We start from the raw sequence: 27,824 nt of genomic DNA on the forward strand, positions 1-27,824 counted from the left end.
AGTGGATCAAAATTTTAAAAGATGTTGGTTGGCTGTTTTTATCATTAGTTTTCTTCATATGTTTTGAAATTTTGATTTAGAGTGGGTTTTTTTTTTCTTTATTTTTGTTTCTTTCCTCTAGGTTCATCCTTTCCTTTCTAGCAGTTTTAAGTTGCCTCTAACTTGTGTCCTAGGGACTCCAATTCAGCCAAGTGTTATATGCTAATTTAGTTTCGAATTCTTTGGTGATACTGTACACCAGTTATCAACTGAGCAAATTACAAAACTGTGCACTTCTGCCACGTTAGGCCTATAAGCTGGAGTCCCAGGTATCGGTTGGAGCTAGGTTTGCTTTTTAACCTTTTTCACATGTGGGGCAGCAGTGCAGAGGAATCCCAGCTCCCTCCAGGCTTAAAGCAGTGCTATGTTTTTTGCCCTTTTTACATTCCTGTTATTTCTGTCAGCCCTTTCTTTTTAAATCAGTTTCACCAGAGGCTCATCAATATTATTAATCTTTTAAAATATGGGTTGGCCAAAAAGTTCATTTGGGTTTTTCCATAACATCTTATGGTAAAACCTGAACGAACTTTTTGGCCAACCCAATAAAATAAAATCTTTTATCTTTTAAAGATAAAACCGCCTATTTGTGGCCCTATTATTCCTCTCTAGTGTTTGTTTTCTATTTTATTTCCTATTATTTTCTTTATTGTTTCCTTCCTTCTACTTTCCTTAGGATTTTTTATTCTTCTCTTATCCTCTTGAGATCAACACTTAGCATTATATTTTGGGCTTAAAAATTATCTAAAGCTATACATTTCCCATTAAGTATTGTGTTATTGCATCTCTTAAGTTTTGAAATGTAGTAGCACTTTAGACCTCATTACCCTGCCAGGTAGAATTTTTGACTGCAAATTTCTGCTTTGGACTCAGAGTCAGGCAGGATGCTGCTTCAGCATCATTTATGCTTTTTTCTTTATTTCTTGTCCTGGGATGTATTTATGTTGGTTTTGAACGCAACTGTATCTTTTTATATTTATTATTGCTATACGTTTGAAACAAAGGGATACCTTAGAGCATCAATTCATGTTATTTGATCAGAAGTCTCTGTACATCTTTTCTCTTTCCTACAACAGGTAAGATACACTTTTCCTGTTTTTTATTCCTTCCACACATTTAAATAAATCTTTTGTGCATTCAAATTTTATCTTGTATTTTTGTCACTTGTATTACCTCTAATACCAAGTTGCATCAACTGATACATTCACATTTTATGCATTCTCTTTTTACTCAAGGCACCTGATGGTTGCTTCAAGCAAACTTTGGATGTCTTTTGTAAAACTAATTTTATCATTCAGGCAAGTTTCTTCTTAATATTGCTACAGCGGTGTCTCTACTTCAGGGATCACTAAGCTGCTGAGATTGTAGCACTCCTCTCCAATTAATTTTCTATTAAAAAACGGGAGTCCTAATTTGTAAAAATCAAAATAGAGATATGTTCACATTTTCTTAAGGAAACTCAGGACTCAGTGTTATGTATAAACTTCACAGGAAAAACAAGTTGTATATAGCAAAACCTGTCCAAAAATATTGGTTTGGGCTTCCCTGGTGGCGCAGTGGTTGAGAGTCCGCCTGCCCATGCAGGGGACACGGGTTCGAGCCCTGGTCTGGGAAGATCCCACATGCCGCAGAGCGGCTGGGCCCGTGAGCCACAACTACTGAGCCTGCGCGTCTGGAGCCTGTGCTCCGCAGCAAGAGAGGCCGCGACAGTGAGAGGCCCGCGCACCGCGATGAAGAGTGGCCCCCGCTTGCCACAACTAGAGAAAGCCCTAGCACAGAAATGAAGACCCAACACAGCCAAAAATAAATAAATAAATAAATAAACAACAACAACAAAAGTAAATTCCTGGTAAATTGTACGCTACTGCCCTGCTTAATGTTTCCTAGGACATCTCCTACCCAAAGCCAAGACTGTTCAACGCCTACTTGTCTTGATAAAAGTCAAGCATTTAAAAAACAGTTATTTTTCTCTTTAAAAACTAGCTTTATTTAAAAGAATCTGAAGCATAACACTAATAGGAAACAAACTTACAATACATATTATTCAAGAAAGCCTGCCATACATAATTTCTACTAACAGTAGGTCTATATACTGATAACATTCTTTATACAATGCACAAATGACATTTAGCATGATCCCTGAAAAGAATGGCCAACAATAACATGGACTGTTTGATAGAACCTCTACCCGTCTTACTATTTACCTACAGAATAAAAAACTAAAATGTGGAGATAAGTTAAACTCATCCAATTTAAAATTCTTGCACGGTGTTTAAGGAAGAAAGAAAAAGGATAAGAAGGAAGAAATTATAAGAGTTAAATATTTTAAAAAGAAAAATGAGAATTGGCTTACCATTATTTATAGTAATTATTAAAAAGTATTCAGAATTGAGAATTATTTGGTTTAATATTTGGAAGCCCTTAGACAGTTAAACTATCCATTATCTACTATATCCAATCAGTTACCAAGCCAATTTTATTTCCCTGAAAACTGTAACCTGTACATTAACCACATAAAGAAAATAAACAATTTGGGGGTAACCTAGGCATTTCATACTTTATTCAGATTTTTCCACAAAGCAATTCATGAATCATTTAATACGAATACTTCTTTCAACTTCTATGATTCAAATAGAAACAGACCCAGTTCTAAAAGATTGTATATGAAAATACCAGAAAAAAAAATCTCTAACATGTAAAACTAAATTTTTAATACAAAAAAAGAAACCCATGAAAACATTGGGCATTCAAATAAAGTATAATGGGATTATGACACAGTATTGTATCTGGCATTTTTTAAAATTTAAGAACTGAATCAGATTTATTGCTATGTCAATTCTATCAACAGCTAACAATCAAATGTACAAAATATACCACAACAACCATGCCAAAAATGATGCTGTATAGAGAGAGATCATTAGAATAACATTGGTAGACATTAATCTTGTAATATACATCACTGATATAGTAAAACCTTGTTAATTCAGGTTAAATTGATAAAAGTCTAAAAATTTGAATATTTTAAAAGATATGCAGTTTAAGCACTCACAAGCATTCTTTTTTTTTTTCTGTTAAGCATGTAATTTCAAATATACAAATTTCCAAGTATTATCTATTATGATTCTTTTGGGTACTTAAGGTTTAATGACAAAAGAATGCTTTTAAACTAGTATTCTGAAATAAGTGTCTCTAAGAAGCTTAAAATTTTCCCAAGATTAAACATTTTTCTTTAAAATCTTGATTATGACTTTTATTAACAAATCTTTTCATCAGATAGTAGAAAGTAAACATTCAAGTCTTGTATCAATGGTTATAAATTGTAAGTAAATTAGAGGAGTTTTATGGTATTTAGTAGTTTATTAATAAATGAAGATTAATATTACTACTTATTTTGGTTACAGTGGAGTGAATGATATCTTTTTTGGTTGGAAGACATCAGAATAAGTTCAAAGTCTAATATATAATTTTAATGGTATGGGCTAAAAAAATTGAATATGCACTGTCAAATTAAGATAACTCCTTAGTAAATTATAACTGTAAGAGGAAGATCAAATTTTTAAGAAGTATTTATTGTATTATGAGTGCTATGAATTGCCAACACCAAATTTTACCCCTCTCTCCCATTTCAAAGACATCAGGCCATCTACTAACCCATAAATATTGATGTCTCACATACTTCATAGAGTAGCTTAAACATACCAGCATATGAAATAATTAGTATTACATAGTAATTTCCTTTGTCATAGGAATAAATGTTGGACAAAGTCTGGAAACATTTTATTTTCCAATTTGAATTACAGTAATTTTGCCACAGATCACAGCACTAGCGCATGTATTACTTTAAACATGCTCTAAGAACAAAACAAAAATTTACTGCAAAAATACATGTCACCAATGTGGAACACACTCAGATTTGTATAAAAGTACTGAACTAATATCCCAAAAAGAGGTATATGTAAGCAGTACATAAGGAAGAAATAGTTTTAATATGAAACAGTCATTTAAGTCACATACATCATGATAAGAAGCAGGACTTTCTTTTATAAAAGGTATTTTAACTAACAAGCAACATCATCTACATCACCTACAGAACAAGAGAAGTACAGGTATTTAGAATAAGTTTTAATATAATTACAAGTAATGTGTTTCGACAAAATATGACAAAGACGAAGCTTATCCATTGGGTTTCATTAAAAGTCTTCAATGAAAACTTTCTTCCCTTTATTTGCCCTAGACCCCTTGTCTTGGGAGATACTAATCCCATCCCTAGTCCCTTTACTCCAGGGATGCCTCTAAGCCCATCACTGTACCAAGAGTTGGAAAATTACAGATATAACTTCTATACTGCTTTATCAGATAAATGGAATAGAGAAAAGGGGGAAGCTGATAAAATTTGGAAATGAGAAGAAAATCTCTGAGTTCAGAAGTAGAGGAAAAGAAATTGTGAAAAGTCTCCACAACCTAAAGGAGATTGGGAAGTACTCTCAAGAACGTATCAATTTGATAAAAACACTGCTTTCCATGGTGCCTAAATGTGGTCATATTGTATGAAATCAAAGATATTAAAGATTCATTCTAAATAAAGTCTTTAAAAAAAGAGAAATTTAATCCCACTTCATTATCTTTGTTCAAATCTTGCTGCAACAGACTGTCCCCTTAAAATCTAGCCAACCACAGCCAACAAAGAAATGAGAATTCTGATTAGAGGAAAGATATGAAATTTTGAAGTGCAGAGCATCCAGGAAGGCACAAGGCAAGTTGGTTTATATAGCATTCCACTTGAGAGTTTAGGATGGGAAGAGGGCAACTGGGAAACACACCAAACAACTCAACCTTCCTGAACCAAATCAGAAAAAAGGAAAGACCTCTGCTTCTTTCTCCTTCCTACATTGATTGATTCCCTAAAGAGGACTGAGCACTCAGTATGATACAACATTGTTAACTACATGATGGTGTAAATAAGCCTTTATGAGCTTCCCTAAGAATCTAATCACCTTATACAGAGTTCTAAACCACTATTTACAAATGAACTTTGGGAATCTGGATGCTTTTAAACTTTTTTTTTAATTAAAAAAAATCTTAAATAGCACAAATGTTCATGCATATGAAACCTTTATACACTGCAAAAAAGAAATCCAAAAACTCTCAAGCTCCCTTTAAAAATCATTGCTTATATATATATTTTACTATTACAAACAACTACCATAGTATGTTGGACAATAAGTACTAGCACTCAGTTTGTTCAAGACAAACAAATGTAAAAGAATATTAGAAGAAAACTCCTGATATTTTATCTGGATGATTAAAGTCAGCAGATTTCAGGGTAACCTATTATTGAAGTTTTTTTCCTACCACTAGGCAGAGTTGGGAGTCTAAACACACACACACACACATACACACACACACACACAAACTGGATTTCTTTATATTGTATTCATCTATGAAGAATAAGCACTAGTACAAGAAAATCTTCAGTTTTATGTACATAATCTTCTAGTCTGGATAACAAGAATCATAATAGCAGTATGCTAAAGTATTTCACACAAAAGGAAAACATGGATCACAAATCTAATTCCAAGCACTCTATCTGAAAAATAATTTATTTTTCTATAGCAAGCTAAGCTGTCTTGCATTAGGGAGTCCAGTAGCATCTAGAAGCAAGTGGATCAGGAATTCTCTAGTGAAATGAACAAAGCAAGTTCTGAGAAAGGAACTGACACTTTAAAACTTTCTAGTAACCTAGCCTTGGTGAGAGAGCCTAGCTGCTGATAGCCAGGTTGAACTCTGGCAAAACTTGAGAATGTAGGAGAAACCCCAAGATTTCCTGCTCAATTGTATGTACGTATGTCTTTGCATGTATGTGTGCATGTGAGATGAGGCCTTTCAGTGACGGAAAAGGATTACACCAAAAAAGGTGCGATGCTACTGGAAGATTATGCCACCTGTGTGCAGTTATTTCCCTCACTGAGTATTTTTTAAATGTTTAGGACAGCTCATCATTTGTCTTAAGAAAGCCATATTGATTTGTATCATAGCCTTTTTTGAGTCACATTAGGCAAATTAATATCTGGCCATTCTTATAGTTGATCACTTTCCCTACCAAAAAGCCTCTAGATAACTTCTGACAGTGTTATGTAGAGACAAATGTGGAACTAGTAAGAAAATTAATTCAAATACATGAAAACATTCAACAGCTATGAGTGTAGTTTGCCTATGATTCACTGTTAAAATCAACCATGGGTTTTTCTTCTGTAAATTTAACAGATTCGTATTTAAGTAAGGTGCTCTTAAGACCTAAATACAAGAATAAAAATTCACTTGTTGGTGAGTTTTTAAAAACAACTACTTGGAAATGGAAAATAAAAGAATCACATTATAAATCAAGTATTTTTAGACTAACTTGGGAGAGGTTATTTCATTTTCACAAAACTACTAATAAAAGTGTAAGCAATAGAGGGCTTTAGAAACTGCATAATCAGTTTTAGCAATGAGCACAACTTGAGTACTACCGTGTAAAGTGTTAACTCCTGAAGACATTGGAAGGTTCTACTCAGCATCTACCTAACTGTATTCAGTCATTAAAAAAAAAAAAAACATGATCTGATGCTAGAACTAGGCATATAGCATACAGTGCATCATATCTTAAAAATCTGCAGTCACTAGGATTTCAAAAACAACATAATTAAGTCCTTAAACATTTAGAAAATTATGTATCTTTAACAAAAACTACAATGTAAGCAAAATGTGATCTTCGAGTATGCTACTGAACATACCAAATGTCAAGAGTCAGCCCAAACTACTGCATTTTTACCTGCTTCAACTGGTAAAGTTTTCACACAAAGGAGTACCTAGTATTAGAGTTTATATCATTTCATTTCCTAAAACTATAAAGACATTTATATTACAACTATATTTAAAATATCTTGTACTCATCTCTAACTAGTCACAGGTAAATGGAGAAAACCTTATATTGCCTTGTACCATATGAAATTGCTGTTTCTGTAGGTCAAAATTAAAACACTACTTAAAAAAATAAGTTTTATTCAAACAAAATACACATCACAAGCATTAATAGTTTTCTTCTAATAGGACATTAAATATTTCATTTTTATAAAATTCCTCATTTGCTAGGCTGTATAAACTGTTCAAACCCTCCAATTACTGTTTTTCAATTGGAGAATATGAAGTTTCTTAGAAAAATCTCCAAATGATGAAAACTATACCAGTTCACTGGATAAAGTTCTGGTGACTACACTGTAAACAACAGAATTGAATATTCAATTAACTTTGCTTTAGTGGCTTGTGACATGTGACACCAGTGCTGTCATGTAAAAGTGTGGGTTCATGTTTATTAACCGAAGGACTATAATCAAAATTTTCATGCATAATTTAAATTTCTTGGCAATATTGCTGCTGCTGTCATTTCACCAAGGTTTAAAGTATCCCTTTTGCAGGTCACCACGTAGTCTTCAGAACTTTTTTGGTCACAACGATGGTTCAAGTTTGGGAGATTTACCAACATCCAACCATTGTATAAATTATTATCAATTGTCATATAGAATCCTTTTTTTGGGTCACAGGTTATGATCCACTCCAAAAACAGGCTTCTGTTGTTTCAAATCTTAATTAGTGCACCTCCGACTGTCTCCATTCTTAATCATCTCTCAAGAGAATACTCTCAGGTCCATTTTTACTCTTTCCCCAGTCACAGCGGAAACTCCTGTCTGCTGCAGGGCCTCGAACTGTGAGTAAGCTCTCATCTTGGCTCTTAATTGATCTTTGCTTAAAATGGATTTTGAACTCCCCTGAGGCTCATTTTTAATTTTCAGATCCCCAGAACAAGATTTTTCAACCCACCACTCTTTGGCCAGTAGAGCCCTCTAAGGCCAAATTGATGTTTCTACCTATCTCATTTGCAATATGTCCCTGGTTTGAAATGATATTAAGAAAAGTATTCACAATTCTTCTGAGGATACTGTATTATTTATTTCTCTGGAAAACAATAACAAAACAACTCAATAATCAAATTGAAGAGTGAAGAGCATAGTACTGTTATATTTCTAAATAGCACAACTAAAAAATCCTTTATGACAACTCTACTAATTGTAGTCAATTTTCAACTGATCTAATGTTAGCAATTTCATGTGGTACAATCCACAAGTTAATCAACAAATACTTATTGAACATCTACTATATGCTAACATCTGTCTCATATCTGTACAAACAGACATCCTGGAAAGACTGAGTTGATAATATGAAGGTCACTAATTTCAAGGACCCTAATATGGGACGAATCTGGTGTCATACTCTATTATTTTTTAAAACACTCATTGAAATGTATGCTTTCTTCCATGTTTTAACTACATATATTCTTTCTGAAAACATGTTAAATGGATCCTCAAATATTTTTTGAACTAAATATTTAATTTGATATTGCCAAAGTTCAGCACTGGAATACACTTGACCCTTGAACAACGCGGGGGCTAGGGGTGCCGACCCCCTAACAGTCAAAAATCTGAATACAACTTTATAGTCAGCCCCCCAAAACTGTGGTTCCGCATCCTGGAATTTAATCAACCGTGGATCATGTAGTACTATAGTATGTGTTTATTGAAAATCAGTGGGCCCAGGCAGTTCAAACCTCTGTTGTTCAAGGGTCAACTGATACATTTTTCAATGATTCTAACTTTTAAAAGTCAAAACTTGCCTACATTTGCTATATATTATCTTGAAGCTTCAAGAGGCTTTTATGTTCATGATTACAAACTAAAATTTACTTGTATATTACTTTCTAATGCACCCCCATATACATTATTCTTATTTAAGATAGCAAACAAAAACAATACAAAGTTTGCACTAGCAATGAAGTGGTTATTAATAAAAACTAAAAGGTAAATAACTTTTTTGTGTGTGCATTTAAAAAAATAATGTAAAACATTAAAATCCTGTGTCACTGAACCTCTGTAATACACAGGAGAAAGAAACCCACTGTAGTTAATGTCTGTAATTAAGCATCACTGCCCACTGCAGGGGGACCAAAAGTTTCTCTAGTGCGCATTAACTGGACATCTTTGTCAGCCATACAGGTATCACAGCCCCATACTGCTGATGCTTCTGCTGTTAGGAGGCCATAAGCTGTTTCAGTCATTCCAGTGCAGATCCGATGAAACCATTTCTGACAAGAGGCTTCACATAAGATGGCATCCTGATCATCATTCACTTCATTTGTACAAATTCCACAAGGATACACTGGGTCAGAAGAAGAATGCCCATGACGGCTTGGGTGGAGAGAGGATTTATTGCTTTTCTCAGTGGTGCATGTATCTGCGGCACCTCTAGGTTGTCGTGGATTATTCTGTGTCCCGTTTGCATGGCTGTTGTTTGTAGCTTCAGTGCTACTCGAACGGCTATTCTCTTGATTTACGACATTGTTTCGATTAACATTTTTTAATTCAATATTACTCTGATTCACTGTGTCATCCATATTTAAGTGAGGTGGATGAGCAGAGGAATTTTGATTAGTGTTTTTGGTTGCTCCTTGACTAAAGTCTTGTTTTGGGGGTGGTGCTTTTGCTTGACCAAAAGTGTTTGGGGGAGGAATAAAAGAATGATTAGATTCTAATGGAGAACTAAAATTTGAATTATTTCCAGGGACAAAGTTAGATGCCAAGTCAGGGTTAGATATTTGGCTAGCATTCTGTGGAGGAATCTGATTGAAGTTTTCAGCAGGATTTTGTCTAAAATGTTGATTAGGCATGTTAACATTCTGACTTAGTGCATTATTATAAGATGGGTTTCCAAAACTCGAATTATCATGTGGCCCAAAATTAAAAGCATGAGGTCGATTAAAACCCATGCCCAAAGGATTCTGAGGAAATGGGTGTGGCTGATTCCTGAGTGAGTAAGGACCACAGTATGGGGAAGACATTCTTGGAGGAACGTGAGGTGGCATTCTGAATGTGCTGTAGCCTCCAAAGCCAGGATAACCAGGGCCAAGGTATGGATTTGAGGAAGGTAGTGGTTTATAGGAAATAGTATTGTAGTTGTCATCAAATGGATTAGCAGCCACTAGATGGTCAGAGTTTGGATTTGGTGGTGGAGCATACTCAGACAATGGAGGAAAAGAAGGCCCCTGAAATGAGAATGTAAAATACATGTTTTTGATCAAAGAAGTCATAAATGTTAACATTTATGAACTTAGTTTTAAATTTCTTTTGAAGTGTTACAAAAATTTAATTCTTCACCTGACCTTTCAATTCCAAATAATGTTTCTATTTATATTTAATGATAAAACTGGGTAGGTTTCTTTCATTTAGGAAAGGAAATAAGGTGTACTTTTTTGAGCTCAAATCAATTGTTACAAACTCTAGAAGTACTCAGCCTTCAAAAGAAGCTTCATTACCGTAATTTTCATTGAATATGCTTGCCTGTAACTCTAGAATCTTTCACTTAAAATTTTAACTGAAAATACCTTTATACCTCCAAACAGCCATAAAATGAAATAACAGTAAACAGGATCTAAATTTCTTTCCCTAGCTTAACTTCAGAGAGTTAGCTACTAAAGTATTCCCAAAGCACTAAGGCCTAGGCCTCAGACTGGAAAAATAAACTGCCAGTTTTAGTCACAACTGCAAGCTTAACAGTGTGGCCAAAATGGAAACAGGTAATCTGTACACATTTCAAAGTTACTTGCAGTCTTTATAATAAAAACAGTGCTTCAAACTTACAGAGGATAAAACCAAGAAAGCCTGTATTTATAACTGTTTATTACAACCAAAGGTTTCAGACAAAAGATGCTTCCATCATGATTGCTTCATGATATGTACATACTACTGATTTATTATAATAGTTGAACATTACTCCAAGTTAAACTTGTGTCCATATATTTTTAAATCTTTTCATAAAAGTACAGGCATCTATTCCTTTTAAATTAGCTTTAAGAGTAAGCATTTTAATTTATCTGCCTACACTTCCTTCCTGCAATATTCACTCTAGGCTTACAGTCCAATAATAGCCGCTAGCTGCAAAGCAAAAAAAAAACCCAAAAAACAAATCACTGCAGAAGTCACTACTAGGTTCTGAATTAGGATAGGAAACAAAACCCACGACGAAAGTTAAATTTACCTCATAGCCTGATCATATCAGTGAAGAAAAACTGTTATTAAAGAAAATGCCAATTTACCTGGGTATTTGTCTTGCGCTTTTTCTTATCTGGGCTTCCTAGTTGTACACCTGGTCCTCCTAACCCATCCAGTCCACTATCACCACCTAAAAATAAATAAATAAATAAATCCAGATAGTATTTCTACTTATAAGTGAAATTTATATCTCTCATAGCAATATGTATTATAGCTCCCTGTTAATATGTTTTCTATTTTTATTAGATAAAAGCAATACTAAGCTCTTATTATCTTTGTTCTCCAAAAAGTCTTCCCCATAATCTCAGCCAGAATCAGTCATTCACCTCTACCCCATAGCATTTTTTATTATTCTTTCAGTGAAAAAGTAATTCTCCATCCCACCCTCAAACCTTCAGTCATCTGGTTTCCTATCCCTGAAGCAAACACTGTTGCTAGTTTCTGATCTATCTTTCCAAAGATAATCTAGATAAATTCCAGTATATCTCTGGGGAGTACACAAACAATGGCATGCTTAGTATGGAACAATGGTCTGTACCTTGCTTTCTTACTTGGAAATCATTCCATGTCATTACATATAGAACTGCTCCATTCTCTAATAACTGAGTAGTTCACAGTATGATTATGCCATAATTCATTAAACTAGTCCCCTCCCTATTGATGGATATTTTGATTGTTTTCAAACCTTTGATGTTCTGCAACGAAAATCCATGTATCAATGTCTTTACACTCATGTAAAAGTGATTCCTAGGACTGGAATTATGGCATCAGAGGTATGTGCCTCTTAAGTCTGAAAGGTATTGTCAAAATACAACAATGTATATGAGTATGATTTTCTCAATATGATCAAGCAAAAGCAAAAGCTTGACTGTGAATCTAAGAAGTTTAAAAAAACATGGGATTTTCTTCCATTAAAAAAACACACTTTTTATTACAGAGAATTCTGAACATATACAAAAGCAGACAGAATAAAATTATGTACACATATATGTAGATACACATTTGTAATAAACTATAATACATATTTGTAATAGATTAATAAATAAATAAATCCAATGAGTTGACAGAGAATTATAGGAGACTTGCTCATGCATGTGGATTCCGAGAAAGAGATATTTAAACTGAGTCCTAAAAGATGATAAGAAATCTCTCATAGGAAGAGCAGAACGAAAAGCCTCTAGGCAGAGAGAATAAATAGAAAGGAGCTTGAATGTGTCATCCTGTCTGAGACATTTAAAAGAGGCCAGTGTGTTACGGAACTCTGGAGAGCACCTTTAGAAGAGGCTGAAGAGACAGGCAGGGACCAGATCATTTTAGAGTGTCATGAACTAAATGCTCGTGTCCCCGCACAATTCATATGTTGAAACTCTGCCCCCTAATGTGATAGTATTTGGAGGTGGGGGCTTTTGGAGGTAATTAGGGTTACATTAGGTCATGAGGGTAATGGGATTAGTGGCCTTCTAAGAAGAGAAAGTGAACTCTCTCTCTCCACACCCCCTTCCTCCCTTCCACCCTCCCTCCTCCCACATGCAAACAGTGGGAAAGGCCATATGAGGACAAAACAAGAAGATGGGCATCTATCTACAAGCCAGGAAGACAGCCCTCACCAGGAGCTGACAAACTAGCTGGCACCTTGATCTTGGACTTCCTAGCGCCAGACTGAGAGAAAATAAATTTCTGTTGTTTAAGCCACCCAGTCTATGGCATTTTGTTATGGCAGCGCGAGCCAACTGAGACATAGAGCCTTATAGTTTATGGTAAGAAATTTGGATTTTATTTTAAGAACAGTGGATGATCATTTAAGGATTTTGGGCAGGAAAGTAACACGATTTATGTTTTTAAAAGATTACATTAGCAATTGTGCTGAGAATAAATTGGTGATGGGAATGGGGTAGAAGCAGGGAGACCAGTAATGATATCTTTACAACAGTAGTTCAGGAAAAGTAATGGTACTGGGCAATAAAGAGAAATCAGCATGCTGGCGATAGTTCCACACATAAAAATGCAAAGCAGATTTCTGTAAGAGCTATTCAGAAGAGGTTTAAATATTGTGGAGGTAAAAAACTATGACAACAATAACAAAATTTTAGTAAGGATTCTGGATGTTAAATTAATATCTAAACATCAAAAGCTTTCATATTACAAACTATAACCAGTTAAAAGATAAAGTAGAAGATAAGCTTTCATTAACAGGAACAAAACTAAACTAAAATAGCTAGCAATAAATTTAAGAAGTGCACAAGATCAGTATGAACAAAAACTTTTTAAAAGCCCTATTGAGGGACAAAGAGGAAGACTTCTAATAAGTGGAAAGGTACTCCCTGTTCTGGCTAGCCATCTAGAACAAAATAATACTGTTTTTATTTAGCTCACATATTATCCCAGATAGCCTGGTTGTGCCCTCCTCAGAGACATCAGCACCTGGTGTCTGAGTCCCAGGCCCATAGGGCCCATCCTCTAACCCCACAGGCATTCATACCAGCCTAAGCAGCACCCCCTTCTCAGAGACCTGAGTTTAAACTCCACAGGGACCCTCTTGTGAGTTTATATATTTTAATAATTCCAACCTCTTTCCTATGTCCTTCAGCCTTAAGAATGGTAGCTGCTTCCCACAGTTGTTACCTCTGTAAAAACTTTAGTATCCTATTTTGCCAGTTTAATATCCGTTAACAATACTTTATATCAAATTCTTTCCATTAAAAATAACTAGTCTGGGGCTTCCCTGGTGGTGCGGTGGTTGGGAGTCCGCCTGCCGGCATGGGGGACACAGGTTCAAGCCCTGGTCCGGGAGGATCCCGCATGCCGCGGAGCAGCTGAGCCCGTGCACCACAACTACTGAGCCTGCGCTCTAGAGCCCATGAGCCACAAATGCTGAGCCTGCCTGCCGCAACTACTGAAGCGCACCCGCCTGGAGCCCGTGCTCCACAACGGGAGAAGCCACCGCAGTGAGAGGCCCGTGCACCGCAACGAGGACCCAACACAGCCAAGGACAAATAAATAAATAAATTTAAAAATAGCTAGTCTGGTTTCTGTCTCCTGGCTGGACCCTGACTGATACATATTTCTAACACCTCCCAGGCTGAAAATAGTATTATTCCTACGTTAACATCATTCCAGAGATTTAGCTTACTATCTACCTACCTACTTTTCCTCCTGTGTATAAATTTGTGATAGCAATACCTTTACAAAAATGGGCTATTATTTTTTAAATAAAAGCATTAAATTTTAACTTTATTAGAATTTAATAAAGGAAAAAGAAATAAATTAAACTGAAGAATATGCTAAATGTTTCTTCACCAAAAGAGAAATTTTTGAAAATAATTCTCTAAGGCTAAGAAAAGACAACAAGAAAAACATTAAGTTGGAGAAATTATGGTTTTTCTTTTTTCAAACTTTAGATGGTGTCAAGTGACTTCCTGCTTTGAAAGTTGAGGATAGTATAGTATCACATCTTATTCTTCTTTTTCCCTCCCTAAATTTAGCAGGGTATTTTCTATCTCTAGATTCTTCATTTCAGGTAAATTTTCTTTTCTCATATCTTTGAATACTTTTTTTCCACTCTATTTGTTCAGTGCTCTATTTCAGGGGTACTAATTATCATTATGCTGGGGAGATTTTTTAGCTCCATACCTATTAGCTCATCTGACTAGTCTTTTTCATCTGCACTTAATCTGATTATCTGAAGTTTTTCTATTATGTAACTTAATTGTTAACTATCTTTATTCTGTTTCTAATTTGTTCTCTATATATGTTGTTTTAGTCAATTTATTTCCTTAGGTCTGCAATTTACCCTTCTTCTGTGTTTTAATATTATCTTGTCTTTGAGCTCTTATTTTATTTAAGTTCTACAACTTGAAGTACATGTGAGTTATTTCCTTCTGTCCTGTAGGTTATGGGTTCTTCATCTTCTGCATGCTCTTTCTCTTCTTATTCTTTGTGTCAGTTCACTAGTTTGCTACAGTATGTTTACATAATTATCATGCTTTTATTTTTATCTTGTAACTTTGCCCAGACCCTTTAAGCTCTGATTTAATGTGCATAACTTTGACTCCCTTTTATTCTTATCTAAGATTGTTTGCCTGGCTTAGATGGCTTGCACCTATTGAGATAATCATATGATGTTTTTCCTTTACATTATTTATTTTTATACATTTATTTATAAATTTATTTATTTATTTATTTTTGGCTGTGTTGGGTCTTCTCTAGTTGTGGCGAGTGGGGGCTACTCTGTTGTGGTGCGTGGGCTTCTCATTGCAGTGGCTTCTCTCGTGGAGCACCAGCTCTAGGCGCACGGGCTTCAGTAGTTGTGGCACGTGGACTCAGTAGTTGTAGCTCGTGGGCCCTAGAGCATGCAGGCTTCAGTAATTGTGGCACTCAGTCCTAGTTGCTCCGCGGCGTGTGGGATCTTCCTGGACTCGGGCTCGAACCCGTATCCCTTGCATTGGCAGGTGGATTCCTAACGACTGTGCCACCAGGGAAGTCCCCTTTACCTTATTTTAATGTTGAACCCAGCCTGACATTCCTATGTTAGTAAACCCAACTTACTAATTTTTATATGAATGTTATATTTATGTGACTGGATATGCTAATATTCTCTTTATAATGCTTGCCTATGTTAGTAAGATTAACCTGTTGTGCTTCCTTGAAACATCCAGGCTCTTAATTCTAAGATTTTGTTAAATGCACATCTACCTAGTAGGGGGGTGCAGTAACCCATTCACATGGGAGGATTCCCTTGAGTCCTCTGATTCAATTTGTATCCCTGAAGGCTTCTTTTCTGTCAGAGAGTCCTTTAAAAACAACAACAAAAACTTCCCCTGTTTCACTCATTTTTTTCTTACTCAGAGGAGTGAGAAGACAAGACTACTCATTTAATTTGCTTTTCTCCAGACTTGAGGTTATTAGTAATTCTCAAAATTTTGTAAATCACCAGCAGCTTCCAAGGGGCAGGGATTGTTTTAGAAGCCTAAAACAGTGATCCAGATTTCACCCTGTTGCAGATTTATGTTACCGGGCAATGCCACTTCCCTTGTTTGCTGCTATCGCTGACATTTTTGCTGTTTTTTAAAACTGTTTTGTTTCATTTCACTTGAAATTTAGAAGAGAATCTGTACGGTAGCTTTGTCCTACCATCTTAGAAGTTTATATCTGTATCTATGTTCTTTCACTTAATCTTCATAACAAACCTATGAGGAAAATCATCCCCATTTTAAAAAAAGAAAGAAAAAGAAATGGAATTGTAAAGGTATGGATCATACCCCTGGTAAAAAAGCAGCTCTGAAATCTAAAACTAGTATTTGTTTTTCTTTTGCTTTTAGGTATACAATTCAGTGGGTTTTGGGCGTATTCACCAGGCTGTGTAACTATCACCACTATTTAATTCCAGAACATTATCAGCACCCCAAAAAGAAACCCCATACCTGTTAGCCATATAATGTGTGGCTTTTTTTTTTTTTGCGGTACGCGGGCCTCTCACTGTTGTGGTCTCTCCTGTTAAGGAGCACAGGCTCCGGACCCGCAGGCTCAGTGGCCATGGCTCACAGACCCAGCCGCTCCGCAGCATGTGGGATCTTCCCGGACATGTGGGATCTTCCCAGACCAGGGCACGAACCCGTGTCCCCTGAATCGGTAGGCGGACTCTCAACCACTGTGCCACCAGGGAAGCACCTAATGGGTGGCTTTGAGTTTGGCTTCTTTCACCTGGCATAACATTTCTGACGTTCAACCATGTAATTTTATATATTAGTATTTCATTCTTTTTTATGGCTGAACAATATTCCACATTATGTTTATCCAGTCATCAGCTGGTGAACATTTGGGTTGTTTCTATTTTGGAGGGACTATGAATAATGCATTTACGCACATGTTTTTAAATGAATGTATGTTTTCAATTCTCTTGGGTATACACCTAGGAGTGGAATTGCTGGGTCACATAGCATCCCTATGATTAACATTTTGAGGAACTGCCCAACCGTTTTCCACAGTGGCTGCACCATTTTATGTTCCCACCTCTAAAGTCTGACAGTTCTAATTTCTTCACATTCTCCCTAAGATTTATAGTTTTTTTTTTAATATAGTGACTCTAGTAAGTATGAAGTGGTATCTCCTTGTGATTTTAATTTGCATTTCCAAAATTACTAATGATGTTGAGCATCTTTACATGTATTTATTGACCATTTCTTTATCTTCTTTGAAGAAATGCCTATTCAAGTTCTCTGCCTATTTTTTAGTTAGAGTGTTTGTCTTTTCTGTTGAGTTTTAAGAATTCTTTATGTATATATTAAGGATACTAGAATCATCAGATGTAAAACACATAAGTTTTTAATTTTGATGAAGTTCGAATTATTTATTTTTGTTTTGTTGCTTGGATAAAACTAGGTTTATCTGCTTCTAATATAGTAGTTTGCCTCCCTAAGATCTTATACATATACTGTCTTCCTCAGTGGCCCACAAAAGGCAAAAATGGAAACTTTTGGTTCAAACTAAAGGAACTCCTATCTTAATATAATCAATAAAAAACACTGAATCACTATGTTGTACACCTGAAACTAATATAATATTGTAAATAAACTTTAATTTTTTACAAAAACTATAAACAGGGAAAAATATAAACATTCATTAAATTATAGTTGTGACCATTAAAAAAAATCTTTAATAAAAAAATGATAAAGGGACTCCTATCTTTTAATTTTAATTTGACATGGTAATCCCATTGGAATAGATGGTAAATAAAGAACTAAGAGAGAGATCCAGTGCACTCCTCAAGGTCATTCATTCAAAATCATATGGTTCAGGAATGGCTAAACTACTTAACCAATGTATAACTTTCAGTAGCCTATATACACTGAACTAATGAGTTCTTATTAACAATTTGTATGCAGTTTTCCTTAACAGTATATACTAACATACTGAACAGAGAAATGTGTTGTTCTTGAATCTGAATACCTAGAAATTCTGTGGAAAAGAATTAGTAATAGACTTAAGGTCAAATAATAAATATATAAATAAACAAAAGGTCCAAACATCAAAGTCCTGTCCTTCCTAACATTTTTTATGGGTATTTCATTATAACAAAAGTATCAACAGAAAAAGGTAATTCTTAAAAAATAAAAAGTTATTAACAAATTAGTCTCTAATCTAGAATATATAAATTACCATTCACAGCATTATTAAGACTACTGAATAATTATAATTTTACTATTAAAATGCTGTAAGTTAAAGATGGACAAAACGTACTCTTAATGGTTAGTATCTACCATCTCTGTTCATTTTCTAAAACTTTAATGATAATTCCTGTATTTACTGTAAGGCAAAACTCTGACATTTGGAATCAGTTAAATACATTCATTATTTTCAAGTAATCTGTAAGCAAAACCACCTAAAATTCTTTTTTGAAAATTGAGTTTTATAGTATTAGTTTTTTATTTAAGAGTCTAATATTTCCCTCCATAAAACAATCTTCAAGTTCCCACTGGTCTCAGTTGCCTCACTTATTGTTCATCTAAAAAGTTAACTATGTAACATTTCCAATGGCTCTGACTCTTGGCCTCACCTAGGTCCCTCCCACTGCTATATGTAATACTGGTGGTTCTGTCATCTCCATGATGTTAATAAGTAATGTTAGATCAGATTCATGGTCATTGGGGCTAATCAGAATATAAGCTACCAAGAATTTCTGTAATTATTACTCTTTAAAAACGAAGTGCAAGGGGAGGGGAAGGTAGTGGTCATAAAGCTAGTTATTTAGGTTACCTTAATAACTTTTAGTACCAAAGCGTCTCTCTATCTGCTCTACATATCTGCTGCAGCTGACTCTGCAAGGTAAACCATGAACATTCAGCCAGAAGTTGAGAGTTGTGGAGCACAGAACCAAGAAAACGGGAACTTCCAAATCTTGTTGTAACGGTGGCTACTCTGATCCTTCTGTTAATAATTGAATTTCTTCAACTCATCTCTTCACTCCTACCTTCCCAGAGCCCTCCGAATGCACAAGGTGGAAGAGAAGTGGGAAAGGGTGATATCAACAATAGAAAAAGAAACCTCTCTCATCTTAAGTTAAGGAATTTTATCTATATATTATCACTTTTCATCATGCCAATCAATCTCAATTAAGCACAAAAATAGTTTTACCTCTCCTTTCACCCTTTAACCTTTATTTAGAGCTGGAAGCTTAAGTTGTTTCTCTACTTGTAGTCTTAGAGGAGAGTCCAACCTACTAAATGATACAATTTCTTCCCCATCTAAAGACGCTACAAATCAATGATCTTTTCATATGAAATCTGTTTGTAAGTATAAAATCATTCTTTTATTTGTAAGTACTTTTTATTTTGTAAAGAGCGGATTATTTACTTTAGGCCTTTTATGCATTTTTTTTTTTTTTTAGGTCTAGTTACAACTTCTTTATTCTTCCTATTAAAGACTCAATCTATTCTGGCCCCATGTCCTTAAAAGGGAGTGAAGGCATTATTCTGTACACTAGATAGCAGTGTGCCTTTAATATATTTAAATTTTTCCTTTGTTAAACTCACTTTATTCACAATAATGGTTTGGTTTGTGACAGTGACTGTCCTCATAAGTAATGTGACTACATTATTTTAAAATATTTTATAATCAACATTTCCCTTTAAAGAGACTTGCTTCATCATTATTCCAAATAAGTGTTTATTTTAATATGTGTATGTGGTATAAGGATGTATTCTAGGCTCATTAAATGACTCAACCCAGGTTTGTTTTCCCCCAAAATTCGTATGTTGAAATCCTAATCCTCATTATGATGGTATTAGGAGATGGGGCCTTTGATAGGAGATTAGGTCATGCGGGCTCTGCCCTTATAAAACAGATCTGGGAGAGTTAGTGCCCTTATATAACAGACCTGGGAGAGTTCCCTAGCCCCTTCCGCACGTTAGGACAGAGTGAGAAGGATTGTTTCTATGAACCACGAAGTGGGTCTTCATCAGACACCAAATCTGCTGGCACCTTGATCTTGGACTTTCTAGCCTCCAGAATTATAAGAAATAAAATGTTTGTTGTTTACAAGCCACCCAGTCTATGGTATTGTTACAGCAGCTCAAACGGACTAAGACAGTGCCTAACACATTGCCTGGCACACAATGGGTACTCAATTATTAGTTTGCATTTTGCTTTCCTTTAGACTAAACTATACCACTAGTGCACTTCATTTCGGCTTCTATAGTATTTATCATCCTCTCAAAATATCTAATAGCCAGCAGTGTCAGCACAATCAGTGGACACTCAAGTATCGGTTTTTCACAACAGCAGAGAAGTCTGGGATATAATGTCAGTTTACTCTACCATTTACTATGGATGTGAACATCTTAGCTAACAGCTTTATCTTCACCTGAAACACATACTTCTGTAATACTGGTCTCTACCATGGAATGGAAATATTGTGAATTAATATGTGAACATAGGGCTTCCCTGGTGGCGCAGTGGTTGAGAGTCCACCTGCCGACGAAGTGGACGCGGGTTCGTGCCCCGGTCCAGGAAGATCCCACATATCGCGGAGCGGCTGGGCCCGTGAGCCATGGCCACTGGGCCTGCGCGTCCGGAGCCTGTGCTCCGCGGCGGGAGAGGCCATAGCAGTGAGAGGCCCACGTACCGCAAAAAAAAAATTAAAAAATAAAAAAAAAATGTGAATATAGTATTGTATGAATTCCATTAAGCATTTGGCAAAATGGTCTTATATGATTGAAGTGAAAAAGACATTATTTCCTTTTAGAATGCAAGGCAGAAAGTGTCTGCTATGTGATGCCCCAAACCTAGATCAATCTGGGTATGTAATAAATACTAAATTCAGAAAGCCCTCAACATCAGTGATTTAAAGTTTCATATATTTGTGGTTCTTGTGCCAGCTGTTCGCCCCAAACTAATGATCTTTGCATTCCTGAGGTACATGAGGTTTAAGGCTGCTCACAAAGGTAAAGCTTAGAAGGGTGGGTGGATGGCATCCAAGTGTGAAGCTGACTCTACACAATAATGTCAATACCTCGAATAATGGGCAGTATTGGTGGAGCTGAAGCTTTGAGGATGAGTATCTTACCAAAGTCGGGAAAAAAGAGGGCATGCCTAGCAGAAGGAACAGAATGTGCAAAGAAAAATTTAAAGACATGAGAGATCATGACAACATCTAGAGAGGAAATGTGACTATTTCAGAACTGGAGCATGGGAGACAAGGGTAAGCATTTCATGGAATAGGAAGGATGGAGGACTAAGTGGTAGGCCTGGGCCAAATAAAAATATAAGAAGGTTGGATTGGGCTAATATAAGAAGGTTGGATTTTTATCCTAAATGCAATGGGGAACCAATGAAGAATTTTACAAAAAAGAGTAACATGACTAAATTGTGTTTGGGAAGAATTATAGCAATGGAACATACCGGCTAAGATTTGGGGCCCTAGAATTTAAGTTCTAGCTTTGCCACTTACTAGCTGGGTAAACTTGAATATGTTACTTAACCACATATTACTTAACCTCTCTGAATATCAATTCCTCAATTACAAACCTAGAATGATGATATCAGCCAGCTTATAGGGTTATTGAGAGGATTAAGCAAGATGATCCATTTAAATTACTTAGCAAACTGCTTGGTAAGTACTCAATAGATGGTAGTTATTTACCACCAGCAGTAAGTAACAATGTGCAAAATGGGTTAAGAAAGACAAAACGGGAGGCCACTGAAATCAGTGATAGGGTTATTATAATAAGCAAAGAGATAATCAAAACCTGAACTAAAGAAGTGGTTGTGGAAAGACTGAGGAGATGATGGGTTCAAAACATACTAAGGAGACAGATAATCTGGGACTCTGGGACAGTGCTGAGTTGCAGTGGGGCATGGGTTTGGATCACTAGATAAATGATCTTCATCAGGTTAGGGAATATGGGAGAAAGAACAGGCTGGAGTTCTCACAGATAGACACCTTTCATTCTACTTGTTAACAACAAAATCCATTTATCTCCCCCTCATAAATTTATTCTTCCTGTTATATATCTGACACCATTCTCTTACAGTTTTCTCCTCTACCTCTCTGGCTACTCCTTCGCATTCTGTTTTTCAGGGTCCTCTTTCCCCTTTTATCTCCTAAATGTTAGTGTTCCTAAAGTTGCGTTTCTCAATGCTTTTCTCTTCTCACTCTTCACTCTCTTGGGTGAGCTCATCTACTCCCAAGGCATCAATTAGTATTCACATGTTTACTGATAACTTCCAGATCTCTATTTCTGGCTCAGACCACCCGCCTCAGTCCAAACCACGTGTATCTGTTGCACACACTGCAACATCCCAGGGGGATATTCATTCAATGTGTTGAAAACCAAACTCGTTTCCCTGACACTCTGCCTAGCCCTTACATATGCCAATTAAAAAACAAAACAACAAAAACCCCCAATCCTTTCCTGCAGACTTTCTCTCATCAGTTCTTTCCCTCAATTCTGTGACTGTAAATTATGCTTCCTCTTCAATCTTAATCCAAATCTTCCATACACTTCTCTGATCAAGATGGTCTATATTTTTTAGTACAGTCTACTTTTAGCACTTCTGTGACATTTATGTGTTACTATGCCATTCTAAAATACATGCTTACCTCTCCAATGTCATTTCTAACTCTGGTTAAAAGTGTTTCATCTGAGGGTGCACAGTCTTTTAAAAGCAGATAGCTACTTAATCACTTTTGCCTCATGACTAGAGAAATTTCTACTTTTACTAAAGAACTATCATTTGTTCATAGTCTAGATGGAGTTATCTTGATACTATATAGTGTTCACCATAGTTCTGATATGAGTCATTAAGTCTGCTGTCTTAACTTCTTCAGGCAAAATCAGTAATAAATCAGACATAACTGTATTTGAAACAATAAATGTGGCATGCATGTTTAAAAAAAAAAGCATTTCATCTGAAATGAATGCTTCAACTTCCTTATTCATCTCTAAATTTGTTTTTCTTCCTTCATTTTCTCTTTTTTTCCCCAAGACTAACTCTTCATTTGCATCCTTGTTGCTATTCCTTCTCTCATATGCAGAAACCTGATTTATGAGGAGTCTTGTCTGTCTAATGCCCAGCTTCCACAACAGCGAATACCTAGCACATGGCAGATATTAAAAAACACGTACTGAATGCTTTATTAATGAATTATCCTCTCTTTCTGTTGCTTTTTCAGTTTCTCCCCTCTCCTTCTAAATCAGGTTCTTTGTTTGTCTACTAATATGTCTGTCATTTTTCAAGGGAGAAAAAATAAAGAGAACCCATACAAACTTCCTCTTGACTCTCTTTCCAAGTTATTGGCTATGTCTTTCCTTCTATCACCAAGCTTCTTTTAAATTATATCGTCACCACTTAATATTCACTACTTTGAAATGTAGTTTTCTCCCAAAAATGCCTTCTCAAAATCACCACTAACTTCCTAGACCTTTTTCTCATCCCTCATCCTCCTTGCTGCTCTTTCTACATCATTTAAAACAAAGGAACACCCACCACTTCGTAGAACTCTCCTCCAGGAGGCCCTCCTTGACTCCCTTAAAGATAGGTTATATACGTTCCTTTATTTCCTGTAGATTATCACAGCATTTATCATGCTGTTTGTAATTGATTACTTATTTGTCAGTATCCCAGACTACACTAAAAGTTCTTGAAGACAGGTATTATGTCTTCTTAATCAATGTATTCTCACTGTCTGGCACTGTAACTGCCCAACAAATATTTGTTGAATAAACGAATGAATAGCGTCATCAGATCAACACCTAAGAGTTCTAAAAATACTGGATAATGGGAGTGTTGGTTAGAATAAGGAAAAAGGGCAAGTAAAAGTGGTGGGAGGGGCTACAGACAATCCGAAAGCAGCATAACGATACGAATCAGTTCCTTCATGTATTCACTCATTCGTTCATTTGGTATTTACTGTGAGCAAGGCAATTAGGAAAGAAACAGAAGGATAATCAAGATATTGCACCTATCCTCATGGATCTGTCTTACAACCCAGGGCTGAGGGTTTGGGGAGTGGTAAGAACTGGTAGGAAACAGGAGTAAGATACTTTGCCATTAAATAGCAATTGTGAATCTAATATTAAAATATCAGGACAGGGACTTCCCTGGTGGTGCAGTGGTAAGACTCCAGGCTCCCAATGCAGGGGGCTCGGGTTCGATCCCTGGTCAGGGAACTAGATCCCACATGCATGCCGCAACTAAGAGTTCGCATGCCACAGCTGAGGAGCTGGCGAGCCACAACTTAGGAGCCTGCGTGCCGCAACTAAGACCCAGCGCAACCAAATAAATAAATATTTTAAAAAGTAAAATTAAAATTAATAAATAAACTATCAGGACAAGTTTGGAAAACCACCGATCAGCTTCCTCTAGTCCACTTACCTTCACAATCTAGGTCTACCAGCAGCAGTTCTCAAACTTTAGTGTACATAAGGAACACCGGGGGAGCTTGTTAAAGATGCAGAGAAATCTCTCAGAAATTCTGATTCTGTGTGTCCAGGAAGCTACATTTTGAATAAGCATCCTAGGGGATTACGATGCTTTTGGTCTACGAAGTCCTTAGTCATTCACATTGTCATAATTTTGCCATATCTGAGTTATGTCTATAATATTATTTTCTAGTAATTCCTTTAAATTTAAAAAAATATATAGGTCTTTCTCTATATATAAAGATATGTCTATTTATCTACATCTTAGTCTTATCCTAAGCAAAAGGTTTGATAGCTTATATTTTTGATAATACCCATGAAATAAATACATAACCATTAAAAAGTCTGATTATATATATATCATTGGATAAGAAACAGTTTGAGAAGCACTGTTCAAGAGATTATGCTCTGCAAACACCACATTCTACGTGCAGTCTGATGATATAAATTATAACTAGAAGCTCCAGGGCAGTGAAGTTCAGCAGAATTGTGCTTCGGAAGAGCTCATGTAGATAATCTGGTACCTTTTATGGATTATAAAATAATTTTAAAATGTTTTAAAAATTAATGTTCTAATTAGTACAAAATGACATAATAAAAACCCCTCTTCATATTGGCTTTTTATTTTAAAAAGTGCTTTGTCTTTTATTTTGGTACTTGACTCTCAGAATATTCTTGAGCTGACACCTAAGTCAACTTCCAACAACTAGGGCATCAAACTTAAAACCAGCAGTTGTAATAAAACAAAGACAGATCTGTAGTCTTGATGCACAATAAAATACATCAATTTTATTTAAAATTACATTTGATTAAGACTGATAATTGAGTTCAAAGGTATAAACTTGATAAAGCTTTCTTTTCCTTCAACCCCAAAGTAATTTTTAATAGTAGGCAAAATAACATGGCAAACATATCAAAGAAATAACTATCTCAGAAAGGTCTATTCCTTAAAGGCTTTGGCAATTCATAACAACAAAGAGAAAAGAAAGTTGAAATAGAAAACCTTCACCAAATGAAAGATTGTGCTATTAAGCCTGTAAAAACAATATCCTGCTCTAAATTATGTTTTTGCTTAAATGGCTAAGAAAATCAATCTCTAACTAAATACTCAAGTGATGTTATTTGGATATCACATTGTCACTGTGTCACAAGCCAGTTCTATAGGTTTAATCTCTAGTCACAAGGAACAAAAACATAGATGAATGGCTGTGGTCCTTGATCTCTACATCACTTAAGTCAATTGGAAATTTACCTTACTACTTACTGATTTATAAAGCACTTTATCCTGTTTGGATGAAAGGATTATTTCAATAACTTCCTAACTAGCCTCCCTGCTTTAGCCCTTGTTCTCTACAGTCTATTCTCCGCAGAGCAGCCAGTTAAAAACATAAGGCAGGGCTTCCCCAGTGGCGCAGTGGTTGAGAGTCCGCCTGCCGATGCAGGGGATACGGGTTCGTGCCCCGGTCCGGGAAGATCCCACATGCCACGGAGCGGCTGGGCCTGTGAGCCATGGCCGCTGAGCCTGCGCGTCCGGAGCCTGTGCTCCGCAACGGGAGAGGCCACAACAGTGAGAGGCCAGCGCACCGCAAAAGAAAAACAACAAAAAAACATAAGGCAGATCACTCACTCTTCTACACAAAATCATCCAGGCGCTATCTCAGAGTACAGGCCCAAATCTTTTAAATGGCTCACAAGGCCAATACACATTCACCCCATACTTCAGCTCAGCTCACACTACTCTCCCTTTGCTCACTCACAATAGCTTCTTTGCAGTTGCTTGAACACACTAGGCAAATTCCAGACCCAGGGCCTTTGCACTTGCTGTTCCTTTTGCCAACACTGCTATTCCCACACATATCCATATGGCTCTGCTCTGTCACTTCCTTTGGGTCTTTGCTCAAACATCATCTTCCAGCTGAGCCCTCTTATACATAATTGCTACCTCTCCACCCCCATACATATTTTCTAACCACTCTCCCTGCTTTGATTTTCTCCATACCACTTACCATTTGGCATCCTATACCTTTTATTTGTTCATCATTTGTTTACCCTACAAGAGTGTGCATTCCTCCTGGGTGCAGATGGTCTTTTTGCTTTGTTCACCGCGGTATCCCAGTGCCAAAAACAGTGCCGGGCACACAGTAGATGTTCAATAAATATTTGCTTACTGAACAAACAGTATTACTTCAACTTTGGGACTTTCGGCCTGAACCCTATTGAAAGCTGGAAATAAGAGCTGGAGGATACTCCCCAAATTTCCAGACGGCACTTGGGTGTCTGTGAACTTACATGCGTTATCTTTTGTCTGGCACATCGTTCCCTCTGATACTTCTTAGATAGTAAGGCAGCAGGAAAATTCCTAACTAGTGTGCAAGGAAGAAGCAAGCCAGCCGTGTATAAAACTGATTTGGGGCGATTTGATTCTTATCCATAAGCCAATAGAGAAAAGCCTTTTGAATGAATATAGGTTCTCCTCTTAAGCCTAAGGAAAATAAAGCTGTATGTTTGTTGTCTTTTGGAGAATGGGAAGGGGGGCTGGGAGAGACACGGAGGCCCGGCACACCTTCTGCAAGAGCGTCAACTCCAGTGCGGTCCAACTTACTTTTTGGGGGGGGGGGGGTGGAGGGCATCGCTCGTGGTCTCTGCCAGGGGGTGTTTCTTTCTCACCCTCTGAGCTGCCTATTGTGCTGTGTCTGGCCAACGAGGTAAGGTGGGCGAGGAGCGGGGTATGAAGGGATGCTGAGTGCGGCTTCAACTGCCTCCTAACACAAAGTCGGGGCGGCCAGGGCTCGGCACAGGGGACGCGGCGGCCGCGCGCCTCCGACCGCAGCCCGGGCCCCGGGGCGCAGGCGGGACGCGGGCTGCGCGGAGTTAGGCCCGGACAGAGCCCCGTTGCCTCCCGGCCGGCGGGCACACGGCCCCCGCGCGCCCCGCTCCCCCCGCTCCCCTCAACCCGGCGCCCTTCTCGGTTACCTCGAACTCTCTTCAGCGAAATGGGATCCTTCTCCTGTTCTGCTGACATTACAGACCGCAAAGCATGACTCCCCCCCAGGCCGCGGGAATTCGGTCTCTTTGATGCTGCGGCGGCGGCTCCTCCTCCTCCTCGCGGGGCCGCTGCGGCTGCGAGGCGAGCCTCCGAGGTGAGGCGCGGCCGAGGGCGGTGGGGACGCGGGCCGACTTTGCAAAGTTTGGGAGGAGGACGAGGCCTCGGGGCGGCCGGGCAGCGTGCTGG

The 27,824-nt window shown here is 37.0% G+C and overlaps 1 protein-coding gene across 1 annotated transcript; it reads right to left on the bottom strand.

The window, feature by feature from the left end:
• Window positions 1-1,751: 1,751 nt before the first annotated feature.
• PYGO1 (pygopus family PHD finger 1) lies at window positions 1,752-27,711 on the bottom strand. The gene is made up of 3 exons (XM_082846609.1): window positions 27,566-27,711; window positions 11,219-11,304; window positions 1,752-10,168 (listed from the first exon to the last, which is right to left on the bottom strand). Exons 1-3 carry the CDS (start codon window positions 27,612-27,614, stop codon window positions 9,044-9,046), a joined length of 1,260 nt encoding a protein of 419 aa, XP_082702735.1. The 5' UTR covers window positions 27,615-27,711; the 3' UTR covers window positions 1,752-9,043.
• Window positions 27,712-27,824: the final 113 nt, after the last annotated feature.

Source organism: Leucopleurus acutus (assembly GCF_964270905.1).
Source record: "Leucopleurus acutus genome assembly, chromosome: 1".
In the NCBI taxonomy this organism is placed as follows: Eukaryota; Metazoa; Chordata; class Mammalia; order Artiodactyla; family Delphinidae; genus Leucopleurus; species Leucopleurus acutus.

Bases quoted from the DNA above. Each gene is read 5' to 3' on its own strand.
- PYGO1 (XM_082846609.1), bottom strand. From the start codon at position 27,614: ATGTCAGCAGAACAGGAGAAGGATCCCATTTCGCTGAAGAGAGTTCGA. The intron at 11,305-27,565 runs GTAACCGAGAAG...ATTTATTTTTAG, and splicing joins TTCGCTGAAGAGAGTTCGAG to GTGGTGATAGTGGACTGGAT. The intron at 10,169-11,218 runs GTAAATTGGCAT...TTCTCATTTCAG, and splicing joins AGCGCAAGACAAATACCCAG to GGGCCTTCTTTTCCTCCATT.